The sequence below is a fragment of the Poecilia reticulata genome, chromosome 18 (assembly GCF_904066995.2).
Source record: "Poecilia reticulata chromosome 18, P_reticulata-male-v2, whole genome shotgun sequence".
NCBI lineage: Eukaryota > Metazoa > Chordata > Actinopteri > Cyprinodontiformes > Poeciliidae > Poecilia > Poecilia reticulata.
Window position 1 is genome coordinate 15,738,653 of NC_088847.1, and position 16,013 is coordinate 15,754,665.

The 16,013-nt window shown below is 40.1% G+C and overlaps 1 protein-coding gene across 22 annotated transcripts in view; it reads right to left on the minus strand.

Annotated features, from left to right (window-relative positions):
* The window catches only part of LOC103480667 (adhesion G protein-coupled receptor L3), a 275,386-nt gene that overhangs the window by 92,165 nt on the left and 167,208 nt on the right, over positions 1-16,013 (minus strand). For 10 of the 22 annotated variants that reach the window (XM_081599528.1, XM_081599532.1, XM_081599529.1 and 7 more), the window contains 2 exons: positions 11,783-11,798; positions 7,228-8,036 (listed from right to left, as the gene is read on the minus strand). In XM_081599528.1, coding sequence (XP_081455654.1) covers positions 7,228-8,036; positions 11,783-11,798 — 825 coding nt within the window. The remainder of the gene's footprint in view (positions 1-7,227; positions 8,037-11,782; positions 11,799-16,013) is intronic. The other 12 variants (XM_008435715.3, XM_008435721.3, XM_017310505.2 and 9 more) reach the window with 2 other exon arrangements.

The following is a 16,013-nucleotide window of genomic DNA, read 5'->3' on the forward strand; positions in this document are numbered from 1 at the left end:
GCCAGGAGTGATAGATGGAGGGCCTGGTTTAATTGAGGTAATGCTTACCGTCCCCCTCACCATACATGTGATCTGTGTATGATTAGGTAAGAGCAGAGCTAGTACAGCCAATGATGGATAGCCCATTAAGAGGACACACCCTAGACAAGAATCATATAATGCATAATGGGATCCAGGTCCTTGCAGAGCGGCAACACAACATCGGATGCTTCAGAGGCCTATAACCACGGCGTACAAAACTATAGTACACCTGATACACTGATAGTGTGAATCAGCCTTTCATATCAGTGGTGTTGGAAGACATTATGACATAAGAATATAATGTGTTTACCAGTAGCAAGTATGCACAATTTGTCTCCCATAAACTCTTTGGACGTGGTGAAATATTCACCCGGTCCCAGAGTCCACAGAGGTCAGGATGACGTCAAAACGATGACGAGCCTATTAACGACAAAGTTAAAAAATAGGTGGCTGAACAAAAGACACTTGCTCCAACATTTCTGAGGACATGCCACTTCATGGCATCATGTAGCTGTTCAATGTTAGAAGAGTCCAACGTGTAGGCATAGTGTCCAGCTGGTCACCGACCTTGACAACGTCACAGCAGAAGTCACGCAAAAATGATGCAGCTGATAAAAGACAGATGAAACTGAAAAGCTCATAATCCACGAAAGATGAACTGGATGGAAAAAAGGTATGGCGGACCTTTCCAGCACGATAAAGTGAAGTGACAATCTGAAAGTGACTGAAACCTGCAAATAGTGTTTGAGAGGGAGCCAAGAGTAGCCAAACATTGCTGGGAAATGCAGCAGCTGTTTGGTCTTTGTAATCAAGCCAAAGGAAACTGATCCTGCCGGAAATTAAACTCCAGCAACCAGGTTGGTCAAACCTGGAAGGTGACAAATCCTTCATTAAGGTGAAAACGCTCTGGATCCTTGCAACATTTTAGCCAAAAATATAACAGTTGTCATCCAGTTACTTCATTTCAGAATCAAGACATTGGCTAGTTAATATTCTTCATTGAGAAGGATGGGGGTGAGAGAAGTTAGAATTAGGCAAAATGTGAAAGGTCTTCCTTGAAAGGTGAAATCTTTCTTGGATTCCAGTGTATTCCCTGCAAGAAAGGGATTCCTCACAACGAGAAAATGTTTAATTCACAAACGAGAACCGTTTAATCACGCATGAAAATCTGCCCAGCTTTAGGAGGATAATATCATTTATCATTTGGTTTACATTGCGATCAGATGTAATTTTTGTTCACAGCTACAATTCTGCAGAGTCTAGAGTATAAAGTGCAGGACTGGTGTGCTTATTGCTGATTTGTGTTAATACTTTAGCTGCTTTTCGCTAAAGTAGATCTAAGCAAGCCTTCTTTTTTTGTGTTGAATAAGAGAAGTAGATGTTTGCAGTTCAGGTGGACTATAACACGCAGCAAATCAACATGCTTATGTAAAACACTCAGATGTACAAAGATTTCTTGCAAGTTTCTTTGTAAAAAAAAAAAAAAAGGATCTGAGATCCAAAACATTTATTTACAAGTGGGGCCAAAACGATTATTAATGACTGTACCACAGCTCATTCTTAAAGGAGTTAATAGGGGTTAAATTAATTCCCAACAAAGAGTTGTATGTTTCACATTGGAGAAAAAAAAAAGCCTACAGATGCATTACCAACAGAGGACTATTGTGTTGCATCATTAAAGCTTTTCTCGTAGAAGCATTTGCGCATGTGTTTCTGTACGAGGCCGTGCTGAAGCCTCTGTGTGATCCATGAATCATTCGCAACTATAATCCTAAACCTTGCACTTTCCCTCAGAGAAAATTGCCCTCTCCAAGAGGTTCAGCAGGCATGTGATAAGGATACGTAGCCTGAAAATAAGCATTTAGCCTACATCCCTAAGCCTCGACATCAAAAAGGCTTCAGACAGAATGCAGTGGCCACTTTTTTTTTTGTCGGCCACTAGTACTTAGGTCTGAATTACATGGCACCATATTCCTCGAGGTCCCGTAAACAAGACAAACCCACAGCAACTGCAGGGCGGCATTTGAACGCGCGTGATAGCGTTGAACCGAAGGCAACGGCAGCTAATGGAAAAACGTGCCCCCGTGTGCATCTACGAAGCCGAAAAGGGGCGACAGTTTGTGGCTTTCAGAGCACGCTGAGTCATATTCAGGTTTTCTGCAGCGATTCTGCCAATGGGCATTTACTGCTCAGACGCTCTTAATCAATTTAGCATGTGTCAGGCTCATCCAAACCGAGCCAGGACGGGCCAGAGCATCCAAAACATTGGCTGTTTTCGGCATGAAGGTCGGCGAGCCAGCTATGGCGGCTCCCTCCAGGCCAGTGAGCGCTGGCAGCGTGCCCTGAACAGATGGCAACACGTGGCAAAATTACAACACTGCCAGACAATGAATGTATCCGTGATACTAATTGTGCCCCGATCTATGCACCAGTCATGAGTCAATGAAAAGATTATCCTAGCACAGACATGAGGAACTCCTACAAGGGTGCCTCGGAGACAGGTTACTCCGAAATAGTCTTTCCCAGACAAGGACAACACTAACAGAGATTTAATAATCTCAAACTCTAATTCTGGTAAATAATCATAAGATTTGGGGAAAATAAGGCTGAATTAAACTGACATTTTCGCATATTGGCTGACAGACAAAGAGCAGGGGGTGGGAAGGAACTGTTTCTATTCTCATCTTACAAAACAATATCAGTGCTTCAGACGGCAACAAAAGGTGACAGACACCGAGGAAGATCATCTCATGCGGCTGCTGTTGTCTTTACAATGCACCCCGTGCTCATTCTGACAAGCAACACGTAGGTTATTCAAACAAATCTAAGCCTCAGACAAAACAATCTAACCAAAGCTAAGAAGAAAAAAAAGAAGAAAAAAAAGTAGTAGTTCAAAAGTTTTTCCCATCAGCAAAGTAATTCTCTAGAATTCATACTGGCCTCAAGCAGAATTACAATCAGACCATTTCAAAGACCGTCAAAGAAGAAAAGAACATCGCAGTCCAGAAGGGAAAAAAAAAATGATCGTTTTAAAATGATTTAAACTTATCAAATTTTAATCTTCTAACACATGGGTATTGTATGTGATCTCAACCGTTCTTTCGTAGCTCTAATTGGATGTTCAGAATATGAACGTTCACCTCAGAAGAAAAGCAACACCTGCTGTGGTGGCACAGGGGTTAAGGCACAGCCCACATATGGAGGCCTTAGTCCTTGACGTGGCCGTCACGGGTTTGATTCCCGGCCTGATTCCCGGCCTGGCGACCTTTGCTGTATGTTTTCCCCCTACTCTAATACCCACTTTCCTGTCAATTCACTACCAAATAAAGGCCACTAGAGCCAGTAAAAAAAAAGCAACTCCACAGAATGATGCTGGTTAGTTTCAGTAATGTTCTGTTTTAATCTCATCTGACCAAATGACCTCCTTCTACATCTTGGACATATGTGGTGCACATATGACTGTAGCTCACTGAATATTTACCTCTGTCTATAATAATATATCACTAAATATCTATTTACTCCCAACGGTAGTATTTCTTACAAAATTTAAGTGATAAATAAGAATTAATGCTACACATTTCTACCATAAAGCACTTAAGCTTACACACAATTTCACATGATCAGTGCTGTGTAATGTTGCAAACTTTGGTTATGAACATGTTCTACATTACGAACATTTTTAGAAGTTGCCAAAATGACAAGAAAAATCTAGTTGTTGATCTTTTTTTTCTTCTTCTTTTCAGCAGAGGCCACGACGAGAGCCCATCACTTCCACCACTTGAAGCTTCAACACCAATTCCACTCGGCTCTCAAACCTGCAGTCCAGAGAGGTCTGACGCTCTGAAACAATCGAAGCGCGGCTCTTCACGAAGGACATGGCTGAGGTGAGTCACACGGAAGGGGTGAGAATTAATTGAAAAAAGGTGAACATTGCATGGAGAATGAGGTCAGGGACAGGTGAGAAACAATGAGCTTCATCTGTTGTAATAGAACAAGCCTGCCCCAAAAGGCAATGAGTGTGAAACATTTGGAGATGTTTTCCAATGAACATTCATTTTGGGGGGTTTTTCCTCATCATTTCAAATGTTGATTTTTTTTTTCCTGTTAATTTTTTATTTTTTTTTAATGGAACAAGTAAAAGAGGCCTGGAAAATTTTTCACCAATACTTGATAAAATTAATGTAATGCTTTTCATTTTCATGAAATTATAATTGGGGTACTGTGTTTATATTTACTCAGTTTAATTCAAATACATCTTCACGTTACTGCACTGTCTTAAATAGTGGCTGATTTTGTTATTTTACAGTGCTTTTTTTTTTTAATGTCCACATTCTATGTTTTGGTCATTGCAAACATCATCACAAAGCCTGAGCCAAACACCTGAGCAATGTGCTGTGCTGCGCTGCTCCTCTTGTTGTGGAGCACTGGCCTCAGCTGTGGATCTGGCCTCGTCTCTGCTGCTCTGCCGATCATCCACCGCGCTCCACTGATGTCGCAGGTCAGCCATGTGCTCACGCCACGCAGAGCGCGAGAGGAAATGAGCTAGTGTTAGCCCGATCAGGGAACAACACCTTTCTGTGAGTGTTAACAGGCACTGTGATCGTGACACCGCATCAAATTTCACAAGCTCGTGCTGGCAGCAAAAAGGACGACGCTACATTAACTTCAGACTCTCTGGACCGTTGGCTCTTTCCGGGCCGAAATTTGGGCTCGCTGAATCAATGTGACACGGCCAAACGATCACATAAGTGGTTTCACTTAAACTCCTCTTGAATAGCGGCATCAGAAATTTGAGCTCCGCGCTGTCCGATTTCCTTGCATCGCCAGCGCGGCAGCAAACAAACATTATGACAAAGCTGCAAAATACAGACTAATTTGTGGGCAGCGAAGTGGTACAACTGATGCTGCTTCAAACAATTTAGTTGTAATTGGGCTGCCATTTCAAAATTAGGCAACTAGGGAGATAAGTGTGCAGATAATGTCCACAGTTAACAACACTAAGTGTACTTGGAATACGTCTGAAAGTGGCTCAAACTGGAGGGTTCATCATATCAGAGTCCAATCAATCACTCTTCTCATTTCCTGGCTAATATGTTTATCTGACATTTATAGTTGTTTTCCGACTCCATCCATCTACTTAATGTAACATCTTACTATCTATATTTATGCAGCTGGCTATTTAGAGGGGAGGCTATTCAGTGACAGCAGCAAAGCCGTTTTCAGCAGAATGTTAGTGTGTCTGTAAAAAATGTCTATCGCTGTTAAAAGGTGACGAGTGATTCAAACTGGGAAGCACATGCTATTTCGCTTTCTTTAACCACAACATATTACAATACAGGAGCTGTATATCTTCAAAACCAAACACTGTGGACTGGTATTGAATGAATGAATATATTATAAGGTGTGTTAAAGTGGCACAGTGTATAAGAAAAAAAAAAAAAAGAAGGGGAAAAAAAACAATTTTGAGGAAAAAGTTGAAGTCAGCTGAGGGAAATAAATTCACCTGCCAGCTCGCAGGTATAAAAATGCACCAGAGAAGAAAAACAGGAGTAGGGATTTCACAGTCAAATAACTTGTGACATTTTTGACTAGAGCTGTTGATGAGATAGCACAAAGAATTACCTTGGTGTGTCAAAACGGTTTCGTGTTTTTTTTTCTGTTATAAGCCTCCCAACATGCTCCGGTTTATAAAAAGAACAACAGAGTGTGGAAATTGGACTTCTCAAGAAAGTTTTACAAATGTTGCTGTAAGAACATTGTGCAAATTTGAGTTGTGGTTTTTTTGTGGGTTTTTTTCACCTTAACATCCGGACAGTGTTATTTGATGAGCTGTGAGTATGGCTTGTATAAGAGCACAAAGATTTATTAAACCTGGGTGAAAATGTCAACTTCTTCTTTACACTGGGAACAGCAACTGAAATCAACATCCGGTATTATCAGCTGAAGTAGAAAGACTAAACAGCATTTTTCAAAACAGATATCGCAATTCCATGTTGAAGACGTTTAAATACGTTAAATTCATAGTTTATATTTCCATTTGGCAAAAGTGAAGCGAGAAAAGCCTTTTAAGCAGTCTCTTCTTTACATTAAACACAGCAAAGGCCTGGAGCAGCTGAAAATTCAACGGCATAAAACAATTTGGGCAAAAAAAAAAAAAACTAAAGGACCACTGCAATAAAAGTCATTCTTCTTTTCTATGAGCCCAACTTGGCTGAGCAGGCAACCCACTAACATACATTAAACAGGATTTTGCCTGAGTGCTTATTGAAGGTCCAAATCAGGGAGAGGTCATCCCTAGGAGACATCAGTCAAAAATGACCGTAGTTCTGCTTATGCTTTCTCGTCATTGTCCATTAGATATTGGGGGAAAAGAAAGCAGCCGTCACAGGAGTAAATGAATACAAAAGCATTTTGGCAGCCTCCTGAATCCAGTCATGGCTGATAAAAAAAAAAAATTTAAAAAAAGAAAACTTTTAAAACAAATCAAAACATTCCATTAATAAATGTGTTCAAGAATGGCGCTGACTTTAAGGAAAACTTTGAAATGATACTGGCTTTGAATGACGGTGCTTTACTAGGGGATGAACATGAGGCCTACACATTTTCAAGGGCAAACTTAGAATACCTAATCCAGAAAAGCAAATTTGCCCTTAAGGCAAACTGGATGACTGCTCTGTATGTGTGAGTGTGTGTGTGTTTTTTTCTGCATGCAGGAAACAGAGATGTGGCCCAGCTTACGTTTTGCCAACCTTATGTGATACTGATAATGAAGCACAGGAGTTGTCTTCAATTTGCATGATTAAGTCATTTGCATGATTAAAGATTTTGTGAGCTAATGTAGGTAAATATACATTTACACACACAGAGATATATATATGTATATATAAATATAGGGTATATATGCAAGACGACACCCAACAACCCAACAACTGATTGCCACTGCAAGGCTTCAAACTGCAAGGCTAATTTGGTCGCATCTCACACTGATTACTGCTTTATTATTGCAGAACTGAGTGATGAATGCCTTCGTTCAAAACTATTTACATCATTGTGGTCTGCGTGGTAGAAAACCAGTCAGGGTACCTGAACACACCACCAATGGTCTTCTTTGGTTGGTAAGTCACACTGTTCATATGAAAAACCATCACTGTTTGTAATGATGTGGCAGTTATTGCATCAAGTGAAAGAATAAAAATGCTTTCTTACCAAGTCTGTTGTCCAGTGCCCCAAAGTCCAGCGAGTACTTGACGACATGATAGTTGTTCCACACGTACAGCAGATTGTCCCTGGGGTTATAATCCACAGCAGCAATGTACTGGTACGAATTGGGGAAAGGTATGTCCAGGAAGCCATCTTTACTGAGCTCGGTGTTGTAGATGTAATCAATCTTGTTCCCCGTTGCTTCGTTGTCATCGTCCTCATAGACCGACTTCACTACGTAGAGGATCCCGCAGATCATGAAAGCGTTGGAGGCCGAGCGCTTGTCGTAAGCCGTGTCCCAGGTCCCTTCGACTCGCAGCGTGTAGGGATTTAGCTGGCTGATGACAATCCGTCCGTTGTTTTGCTCGGTGGCATAAATCACCCAAAGTCCATTCTCATCCACAGCCAAGTCAATGTCTGACTTTCCTCCCCACCGGTAGGGAGAGGTATCGTGGTAGTTGGCATTGGCGATGATAGCCTCGCCGCTCTTGATGCGAGTCCGCAGGTCAAACTTGACAATGTTGCGCGTGCGCTCCTTGTTGAAGAACAGCGCCCCGTCGTAGACCACGAAGCCCGTACCGTCGACACGATGCGGCAGCTTGTAGGTTGTTGTTGGCCTCCCAGCAATGAAGTCTTCTTTAGAGGAGTATTCGGTCAGCGTGTCCGTACGGTAGGGAGTCCAGGGCATGTAGTAGATCTTATCAGAAGCCTGGAGAGGATCCTTGCACCAGGCTCCAGACTGGTGGTCTGACTCGAACAGGTGCTCGCTCTGGTACACCCTGCGCAGAAGCCCTGGGCACAGGAATACTGAGGAGCCAAAAGTGGGGAAAGACAATCACAGAGTTACATTGCCAGGAATTAGTTCAATTGAAACACATGAAAGACAGAGACAGGAAACATTCTAATTTATAGCCATGGTGTCAACAGATGTTCTTGCCTGAACTGTAGATATATCTATGTGTTCTCCAGATTAACCTGTCTGTATCTTTAATCATCTTTATAAGATGTTGAGCTATGCTTTTTCTTTGCTAACGTGCTTAAAAGTCTCCGCAACTTTGTCCCTGATATGCCTCCTGCGTTCCTTGGGTTTTGTGGTTAGTACAATAATTTACTTTTGTGAACAATGCTAAAAAATGCTAGAAAGCTCGGAACCGTTTTTGAAAATACCTTTTGATAAATCATGGAAAGTATTATTTGACAGCACACAATAAGAGGGATTTCATAACTGGCCTTAACATTTTGTGGAGTTTAATTTTTCCAAGATAAGGACTATTTCCAGTTCAGGTTGTTTCCCTGACCTTGAAAAAATTATTGACTTAATTGCTAAATAAATTTGACTTGTTTGAAGGGAAGAGGATAATAAACTTAGTGAAGGTTATGTTTCCTGACTTGATGAGCACTGTGGAGTCAGAGGCACTGCTAAAAACTAACAGCATGCACCAATACTCGCCTACACACAACCACAAATTTTATTTTATTTTTTTCCCCTTTGTCTACATGCAACAACTTATCTACACAAGCAAATATACACAAAAAAGTGGAAGTGGTAATGGCTTCATTTAATTTTCTGCTTTCTTGTTAGTGGGAGTTTGGAAAAAAAAAGCATTAAGCAAGCACGCACATCCCAAAATTTTTGATGAATGGCTCTGTGGCAATTATTGGCCAAGGCAGGCTCTTTGAGAAAATGAAAACAAATCAAAAGAAAAATAAATAAATGAATTACTGTGACATCATTTCTATAATGACTGCTTTTCCATTATTTCATCTGAATGACGTTTTTAATCGGAGTTATGATTTACAGCCTCCCCGCATCCCCTACCCCCACACACACACTAATCATATGTAAACTGGTTAGTGCTCCAGTCTAATCAAGCAAAGCCAAGGATGGTCAATAGAAAGCACCATTTGTTAAAAAAAAGAAGCCAATTTCAGTTAGCTATTGATTACTGTGGACTGTGGCAGTAGTGATTTTCTCTTTTCTAAAAGGTGACATCTGAATTCTCAGTTACAATGCCTGCAAAGTCACAGTAAATTACCCTTTGAAATGTAGACTTATAAATACAATATTCAACACAAAGAAAGATAGCGAAATGAAATCACGATTGGGCCCAGAGTGTGTGCGAGCAGGGTGAGATGGCTGATTTGAGTAAAAATGGGGCAGCAGCCTGACAGAGCGCCGACAGCTTGGAGCTCCCGCAAGCTGCCAGCTCTGAAGGGGGAGAAAGAGACGGGGGAAGACAGAGGCCCCTTTTTACCCCCCCCCCCCTTTATGTAATCTCCCAAGATTAAACATGTTGTCTACCTGCAGGGTGAAAAACGCGCCGAGATGCGTCGCGGTGACACAGAGCCTCAGCACACATCTCAACGTTTGCACCGCTAAATGCTGAGGGAGCAGTTTTCTCTGCTTGGGAGAAGTAAAATAATAATAATAAAAAAAAACTCAAGACGTGCTAGGTTATGAGGTCAGAGTCTGTATGCTTTGTTCTGACAGCACTCTGGGCTCAACGTGGGTTGTGAATAAAGGTGCTTTTTAATGATGTGACAGGAGAAATGGAAGGTTTGCGCATGAAAGATATTAGAAGAGCAAAACAGATGTAGCTTTCATGTTTTTGTTTTTCTTTTTTCCTTAGCAACTTATATTTGACATTATTATTTTTGCCAAAATTAAAAAAAAGAAGATATTTACATTAGCCTGAAACTCCCTGCTCCAGCCATTAAAGTTTGATTTCACTCTCATCTCCAGCTTCAATCTTTCAGTTTCATTTCAGAAGTTTTAGAATATATAGTCCAGCTTCATACACTGCTGATAATGTAAGATTGCAACTGCAATAATCTATCTCCTGTATTGACTGGCAAGTCCCTGAAGGTTATAGCCATCATCGCGTTAGAGCTATCTGAAATATGCTGACAGCCCATCGGACAAGCTATTGATCATGCCATATAGCTTTCTGCTTTAATAGTATGCAGCTGATAAAGCAGAGTTGGAATAATTTTCCGTTATTGCAGGGAATAAAAACATGTCGGCGTTATGGGATTTCCACCGGGAGCAGGCTTGTAGCAGCATTTTTCACGTGCAGAAATTATCATACACTGTATGTGAATCACCTATTTTATGTGCAGATGTTAAAAATTACAGCAGCGTGAAGAATTTGGGAGAAGATGTTTAACTTTTATATCAAACGATACTTTCTCACTCTTGAATTTAAAGTTCTGCTCAGGCGAACAATAATCAGGAGAATGGAGGTATTAGTTTGGGAATTTTAGAGATTTGTTTCAACAGTTTTTCAAGTCTGTGATGATCATGTAGTTTTAATATTTAAAAATAAAAGTAAGAATTGGGTACACATTATTGTTGATTGGATTTCCTGTTGACTTACTCTAATACACACATGATCAATATTAAAGTTAAAAACCTAAATAAACTCCCACACCCCAATTAAAATTTGGTTAAATGTAACTTGGCAAGTTGCATTTTAACCACAGGTATAATGAATTAATCAACAAGCTCCTATTTCTTGCTGGATGTTTATTCGCTCTTTTTTTTTTGTTTTGAATTGTTGAATCTCATTTCTATAGGTTGATTTAAGTGGCAATAATCTAACTTATAAATAAGACCTACAGATTTTCACTGCAGTTTGTCTAACGGTGTTTTCAGATGCTTTATGGTGCCAACTTTATAAATTCCAACATTTTTAAGTGCATCTGTATTTGGTATTGTACGTTAACGTGGACTTAGAAGGAGAAAAGCAAATTAAACAGACAAATTTGACACCCCATGCACACTGAAATGTTCAACTTCTTACATGAATATGACAAAAGCCTCTTCAGAAAATATTTTAGGATCAGATGAGGAAAAATGTTAAGCTATTTAACCACAATAATAAGAAGCGGGTAAGAAGGTTTTAAGATGAGGCTTTCAAACCAGAGAACACCAAGTATTAAGCATGGGAGTAGCTGAAGCATACTGAGGAATCTGATTCACTGCCAAATGGTACTTGTTCAGTGTACAACTTGAACGGAATAATAAAAATAGAGAACTAGATTCACACTATTCAATCGCAAGAAATCAGGTGCTCTAACTGGACAGCAAACCCAAAACCAAAAAAATATAACTTCATTTCAAATCAAGAGCTAGACAAGTGAAACATTGGACAAAATTAGGTGTCTAAAGAGGATAAAAAGACAAAATATAAAATAAAAACAGTGTTGGAGTCAATAAAGTCGGCCATCATTAACCCTCTGGATGGCCTGACTTATCTAGAACTATGATTAAAAGCTAGATCTGTGCACAAACACCAAACATTTGTTAAAAACTACAATAAACCTTTGACTTTTGGCTCTCCTTTCTAGGGGACTTTCAACCAAATATTAGTGGGAGTCACATTGATGTTGAATGCAGTTAACCTTCAGAAGTGTGCATATATAACCCGACTGACCAACAGCGATATAAAAAATGCCAGAAACCATCTGCAGCGGCCCATCACCAGAACATGCAAAAGCACAGAATGGAAAAGCAGGTGAAAAAAACAAACAAAAAACAAAAGTTGTTGGCATTTAGTTACCTTTTTGTTCCACTTCTATTTTTAGGCATGAAGGGGGAGAAAGAAAGAGAAAAATAGAGAACAGATTAATTACTGTAGGAACTGTCAAATAAAAGAACAAGAGAAGAACTGGGTTAGTGGAAGAAAAAAAACCCCAGTAAATATTTGATTATAAGATTCCAGAGGAGAAGCAAAATATGAAACCAGAGAAGATGCTTGCTGAAAAGGAGGCAAGATCAAATGAGAAACAACAATAAAACTGTGCATCATCTGGAATATTAAAGAGTTTCAAATGAAATTAAGGAATGCTTCTGTAATGTAATAATACAGCAATGGTCTAAAGTTTTGATTTTAAAGACCTCCAAGTCATCTTGCTTAAATCTCAGTTGAACACGACCCAGGGGGGGGGGGAAATTAAAAATCACAAAACTCCACACCTGGTTAAACTGAAAAATCATCTTAAAATAAAAAGTTCTCATTGAGACATGATGACCTCCAAAATGCCATATTATTGTCTGGAAATAAAGGTTTTGTGCCATTTTCTCTAATCTGAATTAAAGGACGGTGATTCAGTTCATCAGTGTTTATGTCTCAAAATCAGTTGCTAGAAAAGGTCTAAACATCGACTTAAGAGCAAAACTTATTGTCAAATGATCTTCTTGTCTACATTTACATTGAGTAGTACAACTTGACTGCTAACCAGCACATAATAATAATTTCCATCATTTTTATGGTTATGTTTTTTCACACTGAAACATAAACTTCTCTCTCTTTAGTCAATCAGCAAACATTTTTTTGCTCATCAGAAGTTGACAAAATAAATTCTTGACTCGAATACAGCACCTTCAAAACCTAGCGGTGCCGCAGAAAATCAATAATCTCACACCAGAACATTTGTTGCACTCCTCTGTAAATGATCTTTGGAGATTTGCTTCCTTTTTTTTTTTTTTACTTCCCTTACCGTCCTCTTTGGTGTGCGTGGTCTTGTCCAGCCTCGTTTATCGCAGTTCCAAGATGTTTCAAGCTTCTAACTTTAACAGTGGATATGCAGGTAGGTACTGTCTCGTACCCATGTGATTTTCTTGAACATGTCTTCTAATTTCAAGAGCGGCGAAAACAACTTCACCTTTGTGTCACGTAACTTGTTTACCCGAGAGGAAACAGGGAAATATTATTAATATCTAAAAATTCAGATAAATACTGCTCAAATTTATAATAAAAAAAAAGCTTTATTACTTTTGTTTCACAGGACTTGCCAGGGTCACATTAATGATTGCAAGGGGGATTTTATAAAAAATACAATCGTTCCCAGAAATATTTTCACCACTGAATAAAAACTGAGTCAAATTAAGGGCTGGATTTTCTAATTTTTTCAGTGCGAAGCTACGTTAGAGCAATAAACCATTTGTCCATATTAAGGATTTTTACACGTCTTGGAATATTTATCTACAACCAGATGTAGAGTTCCAAATCAAACATGTGCAAACCGAATGATAGAGAAGAATAAATATTAAACAGGGCAAAACCATCAGTCTGGTGCCTCTATGTATGCTTCCTCACAGATTCATCCGCAAAACGCTTCAAGGGAATATAAAGTCCATGGACTTATCAAAGGAGTCTGTAGAGTTGAACTTATGATTCGAGCATTAGAGAAAATCACATTCATCAGAGGTAATGAGGAGCTTAACCTGCATTTAAAAAGAGAAGAAAACCGAGAAACGGTGTTATATGAAAATAAAATGTTTTGTTAAAGATTTGGACAATTATTTAAGGATTTTTTGGTGTGAAAGTATGTTTTTCTATAAATGAATACATTAATTGGCTTCGTGTGGAAAGACTTTTATTCAAATTTAGTTCAGAGTTACTGAACTAAAACAATCCCCATTATTGTGCACAACCACTGACGGTTCACATTGATGGGGTTATTTCAATGAAAAAAGTTTGAAATAAGTCAAAACTGATTGCTGTGGGTAACCACACAAAAAGTGTCTTGCACAAGCAATTTTTCATATTTTGTTACATTACAAATATTAACTTCCTTAGTACAAGTCAGATGCTGCTAAAAGTAAGAAAAAAACCCTGTTGGGGCAGAACTTTCAACGGTACAACAAACATACAGCCGTAGATATAATAGAATGGGTAATATCAAAACATGTACTTGTGTCACAATGGGGAGGGGCATTGTGACACATTGCCCCTCCCCATTGAGGACATTAAATAACCTTTGGTTACTTTGCAGAGAAAAATCGACAAAAACTTCAGCCTTTAGACCTGCAAACCTTGTAGAGACATACTTTAGAAATAGCATCTTGCAACTGTTGTAACTTGTAGAACCACCAGGGACGAGGATGGAGACGCATGACACATATTTCACGTTTCTATTTGCAAACTATTTTGAAAACCATGCATCATGGAATGGTAATGGATACTATGGACACTTTGGCAATGCCCTCCAAAACACCTCTTGATAAAGCTTGTACAATCTCGTACATATCTCTCAAGAAATGGAAATAAACTTGTAACAACAAAGAGCCGGATCTCTGTCACTTAGACAAGCCCCTTAAGTCAGCCATAGCATTTTGGCTATCTCTCCCATTTACAGGTTCAGGTTAGCATCCAGCCAGCATAGCGGGTTCAGCTCCTTTCCCTCCAGTAATCCAGCATCTAATAAGATAGGATTAACCTCTGGTACCAGAGCTTACAGGAGTGCTCTCCTCCAGAGAGTGCAACAGAGTGAGGCATGGAGGTCAGCAGCTAGGTGAAGGGAGGGTGAAGTTTAAAAGATGGGAAAGTTATTAGATGAGAACTATATTATTGCGAGGCAGCGGGCCAATGAGATGAAGAGAATCAGGCAGGCGAGTGGGGAAAAAAGAGGGAGAAATAATAGGGAGAACCTCTCAACAAGTTGTCCCGTTTGTCAGATCATAAAGTCCTGCACCGGTACAGCGAGACACCTCATTAACAGCGAGCACTCGAGCCGTCGCTTAGGCGCAATAAGCTCGCAGCTAGCACGAGCAACAGTTGCTTAGGGCTGCGCACAATTCACTAAACATGGAGCTGCATGTGGACCCCCATGCATCAAATCAAAGCAAACAGCCTAAACGTGCCCTGATCGACGCCTCCTCGCCTCCCCGGGGCAGCCGCCACATAGCAAAGACCACGGGGGAGGCCTGTGTTTCTGATTGAGCGATCGCTAACAGTGACGAGGGGAGAGCAGGGGTAATGATCTATAAAAAAAGGCATTAGTGGTGGGGATGTGAGAAGCCAGTATACGATGCAATCACCGGGGGAGATGGTGTGAGAAAGGGAGTAAAGGATGTGGATGAAATCCCCCAACGAGGAAACACAGCGCTCCCCGGGCTTTGGTCCAGCAACGCCGGCTCTTCCTTTGACCGGAAGACACCAAGGTGGGTTGCAGCACGGCCAGCCCGTTTGTGCATTCAGAGCAATTTGTTCACGTCATGTCCGATCATGTTTCTTCCTCAGACGGAAATATAAGTGAGAAGTACGGCTCTCGCGTGTCCACGTTTTGCTCAAGCTGGAGACACGAGGAGTGGTGGAGAAAGGAAAAAAAAAAAGAGGCAGAATTGATTTATTTGAAAAGCTTTTTTACTCCACCCCACCACCTCTATTGTGACCCTAATACGATTTTGGTCACGGCCGTCACTGAGTCACTGAAAGGCACTTGGCTCCCTCATCTCTTCTGCCCCCCCCGCCACCCGCCCCCAAATACTCCTTGTCTTTTTTTTTTTTTGTGCCCTGTCTCGGATGTGAAAGACACTCAAAGAACACTTAATATTTCTAATAAAAGAGACCACTTTAGATATATTCCTGCATCAGTAAAGAAAAAAATATTATTTCACCAAAACAAGTCCTTGAGAACTAGTTACAGAAGTTCTAACAAATAATTCTTTATCTACTTTCACGCTCATACATTTGATAGAATGTTTAAAAAATATTTCATTTCACCATTTTGAAAACCCTTTGGCAGATGCAAAAAGCTTCGGTTTAATTTTGGGAAGCAAAAAAATAGTTGAAAACGATGAAGACACATCTGTGTAATGATAACAGATTGAGACCAAGGTTAATCACTCACCGGTCCATCATTACTCACAATTAAATTTAAAACACTTAATAGCGTTAGGGAAAATTAGCCGAGTAGAATATCCTGAGTACTGAAGTGGTCCTTACGTAAATTCAGTCTGGTCAGGTTTGGTCAGGTTTTGGGCTTCGAGTAGCTGCAGGCTTTAC